The 4,682-nt window shown below is 40.1% G+C and overlaps 1 protein-coding gene across 1 annotated transcript in view; it reads left to right on the top strand.

Annotated features, from left to right (window-relative positions):
- Positions 1-3: 3 nt before the first annotated feature.
- RSL1D1 (ribosomal L1 domain containing 1) overlaps positions 4-4,682 on the top strand; it is a gene marked incomplete at its 5' end in the record, with an annotated part of 6,557 nt that continues 1,878 nt past the window's right edge. Inside the window, 6 exons of the mRNA XM_010287517.1 lie at positions 4-164; positions 1,829-1,967; positions 2,598-2,746; positions 2,919-3,020; positions 3,600-3,693; positions 3,781-3,909. Coding sequence (XP_010285819.1) covers positions 4-164; positions 1,829-1,967; positions 2,598-2,746; positions 2,919-3,020; positions 3,600-3,693; positions 3,781-3,909 — 774 coding nt within the window. The remainder of the gene's footprint in view (positions 165-1,828; positions 1,968-2,597; positions 2,747-2,918; positions 3,021-3,599; positions 3,694-3,780; positions 3,910-4,682) is intronic.

Genomic DNA, 4,682 nt, shown 5'->3' with positions numbered 1-4,682 from the left:
GCTGCCGCTGTCGTGCCGTTGCAGGTGAAGAAGGCGGTGGAGGCCCTCCTGGCTTTCGCCAGAAGCAAGGGCAAGGGAGACGCGCTGCTACTCAACGAGAGCGAGAACGTCCATCTCCTGGTGACGGTCTGGAAGGTCCCGCGGGTGGCACAGGTCATCAAAATGTAAGAAATTCGCCCTCGGCCATGTAGTCCCAGGGGTTGCTCGTGTCTTTCGTTTGGAAAAGAGCACTTTGCTGGTTCTGAGCTTAAAGGATTTGGCAGCCGCTGTTCTGTCCTGGCACTTCCCGTGCCGTCAACGAGCGCTGCCGGGTCAGACTGCTGCTCTGCCCCGTCCGTGGTGTGACGGGGAACTCGGCTGGGCTGGCTGCGTGCACGCGCAGAATACCGATTTTTGTGGGTTGCCAGTTACAAAGTATGTGCCTTTCAATCCTGAAGGTCAAGGAAAAAACTCAGTCTCCTTGTCTTAACCTTCCACCAAATCATTAAAAAGACTCTTGCAGCTTTCTTGTGATACCCAAAACTGAATATGAATTATAAGTTTTCTTTTAAACTGTAGCTTTGCTATATTTAGAAAGCTTACATCTATTTACCTGGGCCCCAGTACTACAAAGACGTGACTAATGATTGGATGCAGTCCTGGTGTAAAGAGAGAAGAATGGATGGTTGTAGAATGATAGAATAGTTTGGGTTGGAAGGGACCTTTGAAGGTCATCTAGTCCAACCCCCCTGCAGTGAGCAGGGACATCTTCAACTTGATCAGGTTGCTCAGAGCCCCATCCAGCCTGACCTGGAATGTTTCCAGGGATGGGGCATCTACCACCTCTCTGGGCAACCTGGGCCAGTGTTCCACCACCCTCATTGTGAAAAATTTCTTCTTTAGATCTAGTCGAAATCTGCCCTCTTTTAGTTTAAAACCATTAGCCCTTGTCCTGTTGCATTGCAACAGGCCCTGCTAAAAAGCCTGTCCCCACCTTCCTCATAAGCCCCTTTTAAGTACTGGAAGGCTGAAGTAAGGTCTCCCTGGAGCCTTCTCCAGGTTGACCAACCCCAGCTCTCTCAGCCTTTCTCCATAGGAGAGGTGTTCCATCCCTCTGACCATTTTAGTGGCCCTCTGGACCCTTTCCAACAGGTCCATGTCTTTCCTGTGCCGAGGGCTCCAGAGCCGGACGCAGCATTGCAGGTGGGGTCTCACCAGAGTGGAGTAGAGGGGCAGAATTACCTCCCTTCGACCTGCTGGCCACACTTCTTTGGATGCAGACCATGATACAGTTGGCCTTCAGGACTGTGAGCGTGCATTGCCAGCTCATGTCCAGCTTTTCATCTGCCGGTACCCTCAAGTCCTTCTTGGCAGGGCTCCTCTCAGTCCCTTCATCCCCCAGCCTGTGTTGATACTGGGGCTTGCCCTGACCCAAGTGCAGGACCCTGCATTTGGCCTTGATGAATCTCATGAGGTTCACATGGGCCCACTTCTTGAGCTTGTCCAGGTCTCTCTGGATGGCATCCGGTCCCTCAGGCATGTAAAGGATGGTCCTCCTCCTTCTAAGACCTGTGGGGTCATGAGTTCTGGCAGAACACATGGATTCAGCAGCTTATCTGACTGAAGCCATGGTAAATTATTGTTTAACTTTTAAATTTCTGTGTGCTGTAAAAAGTACAGAATCCACCAAGGACATTTAGTGGTTAGCGAGGACCAGAATCTAGATACATAGCTTCCCTGTAGTACTTGTTAAAAGGTGATGATCTCTGTAGACAGCGTAGACCTAGTACTGGAAGAAATTTCTTTCTCCTCTTAGACATTCCCTATCTATCTCATATTCTTGTTGTAGACCACTGCCCCATGGCATTCGACCAGAAACAGCTGAGGTTTGCCTGTTCACAAAGGATGAACCAAATTTATCAGCAGAACAGACTGAAAATCTGTACAGAAAACTTTTAATCCAAAACGGGATCAAAAGTGTTAGTCAGGTAAGAGATATATATGATGGTATAGTACAGTACTATCATTTCTTTCCTCTTGTACCAAGAAAAAGGGAAAGTAGTTGATCTTTTCTGCTTCTTAATATTCTAATCTCAATGGTTCTGACTTAATGATCTCTCGTAAGATTTCCCTGACTATTCAAACGGTAGTTTTTCTAAACTTTAAAATTTACTCAGAATAATTTCTTCAATTTGAAACAGTATCTTTAGCAATCAGATGTAATTGCTACATAAATGCTCAATTTAAAAAAAGTTTGAGTAAGCAACTGGAAAAACTTACAATGTAAAAGAATATTTGAGCGCTTTGCAGCTGGATTAGATTGTTTGTGCTACTAGCAATAATAGTAGAAAATAATTTTATTATTGTATTTAACCTTGATTTAGATGTCACCACGTACTTAAGTTCTGTTTGGTGATTTGCAGTTACTGTGCAAGAGATCCGTATTGTTTGGTTCTTAAAACAAAAAGTACTGTGTCCTTTTTCTATTGATTGTCTTCAGCATTCGAAAATAAGGCACCATGATAGACTGTTGATTATGTAAGTTAATTCTGTGCAGTTCTAAGAAGCATTCTAGGCTGTTTGCAGTGATGGGGACTAAACTTCTACTTGTATTGCAGATCATCTCATACAAAACTCTCAAAAAAGAGTATAAACTATTTGAAGCAAAGCGTCGGCTCCTGAACAGATTTGATCTCTTTCTGTCTGATGACCGAATTAGAAGGCTCTTGCCCTCACATCTAGGAAAACATTTTTATCAAAGGAAAAAGTAGGTCTTTAAATTCTGTATATCCCTTTTGCATTACCTTTTTTAAGATTAGATTCTTCTTAGTAAAATGTTGGTTGGCTGGAGTTTTGGCAGGGGGAGAGGGGGTGGCTTTGGTTTGGTTTTGTTTGTTTTGGGTTTTTTGCAATTAATTCCCCCCCTCTTTCTTTTTTAGGGCACCTTTATCTGTAAACCTGAAAGCCAAAAATCTTGCTAAGGAACTACAAAAATACATCCAGGGGACTACACTCCCAGTGACCAACAAAGGGTGCTGTTAGTAAGTATGAGTAGATTAATACTCCACTTGAAGGACAGTTGTACCTGAACTGTAGGAATTTTAAGTGAGTTACTTTTATTCCATTAATATGTGAATAAAAGAGGTTAATGGTCACCATTCCAGATACAGGTCATTTTGAACCTTTACCTGTATAAAGAAATCAGTAGTTCTACTTAAAAGAAGTTTTACTTTCTGTCTCCCTTTCCTTATACCTAAGGAATTTCTAGGCAACTGTCTCTGTCAAACAGCAAGTACAATCTTAGAAAAATGTTTGTGTTGAATTAGATAGTCTAATAAAATATTCTATTCTTGTAAGACTTTTTTCATTTATTGTGTATCTAAAAGTTATCTTAAGTTGGTAATATGCTTAGTAATACAAGGCAGAAGCTGCATATCCAAATACAGGTACATCTGTTCTGACTTCTTATAAAAGACTCCTGCAATAGCCAGCCATACTTTATGAAAGTTAAGATAGTTGCAGATAAGTGGGCTTTTTTTAATTTCTGTGTATGGTCTTGAAGTATGACTTGAAGTATGTTTATTTGCCCACATATAAATATTACTCTTCACTTCTTTCAGTACAGCATGTATAGGTCACACTGGAATGAAAGCAGATGAGATACTAGATAATATCATTGCGGCAGCTGAGGTGATTGCTAAGAAGTTACCAAAGGTACTGCTGATTGACTGCATTAAAGCCAAGTCAGTTCACAATTCAGCCGTGTTATTTTTACCTAATATACTGTTCTTGTTGTTGCAGAATTGGAAAAATGTAAAAATTCTTCACCTCAAAACACTTAAATCTGTTGCACTTCCGATTTTTACTGCAAATATCTCCAATTTGGATGAGCTTGACAGACAGCCATCTCTCAAAAAAAAGGAAGTAAAGGTAAAACCCCAAAATTCTTCAAACTTTACATAAAACCGAGTTGGAACAACTAGTTCTTTGGCTTCCTTTTATGCATTCTAGTGTCTGATGTATTGGGTTTAAACATTTTAGGAGTTTAACCCAGGCATTTATGGCTACAAAATGAGTTAGGCACTCCTGACTTCGAGTGCTTCAAATACTAGTAATACAAAATCATGGAAACTCACCGATAGGTTGTAAAGCAAACTGGAAATAAGTTAGTTAAGCATTTCTAGTCCTAAAGTGTAGCGAGCTGAGATTCATTCTTAGAACTTTTGCTTGTATTGTTTATTCATATATGCCTTCTGAGAATACACCAATTAACATATACATGGTTCAGACTATGCATCCATTATTTGTTTGCTAATCAGTGGCATCTGAATAATTCACAAACTCATATATTTGTATATTGGAGGGGCTCACCTACTTTCTTTTTCAAAAAAGAAAAATATTCACTATTCCTTTGTACTGAGTTCTGCTTATTATGGTCTTTTGTCTAAAATAAATTTGGAGCATATATATTCAACTTAAAGACTGTAATCTTGACATTATTATTATTTACTTATGAGCTGTTTATTATAAACTTCTGAAAGTAATGCATTTTTTCACATTTTACATATGGTTGACCAGTCCAGGTCTATTAAACAACAATATTTAAATTAATGTTACTAGACCATCTTATTTTTAACCATAATAAAACAATTATTATACATTTAGAAATGTTATGGGGATTTGTCTGACATGTACTTCCAATT

Source organism: Phaethon lepturus, unplaced genomic scaffold, assembly GCF_000687285.1.
Source record: "Phaethon lepturus isolate BGI_N335 unplaced genomic scaffold, ASM68728v1 scaffold45295, whole genome shotgun sequence".
In the NCBI taxonomy this organism is placed as follows: Eukaryota; Metazoa; Chordata; class Aves; order Phaethontiformes; family Phaethontidae; genus Phaethon; species Phaethon lepturus.
This window is presented reverse-complemented; position numbering and strand designations above follow the sequence as displayed.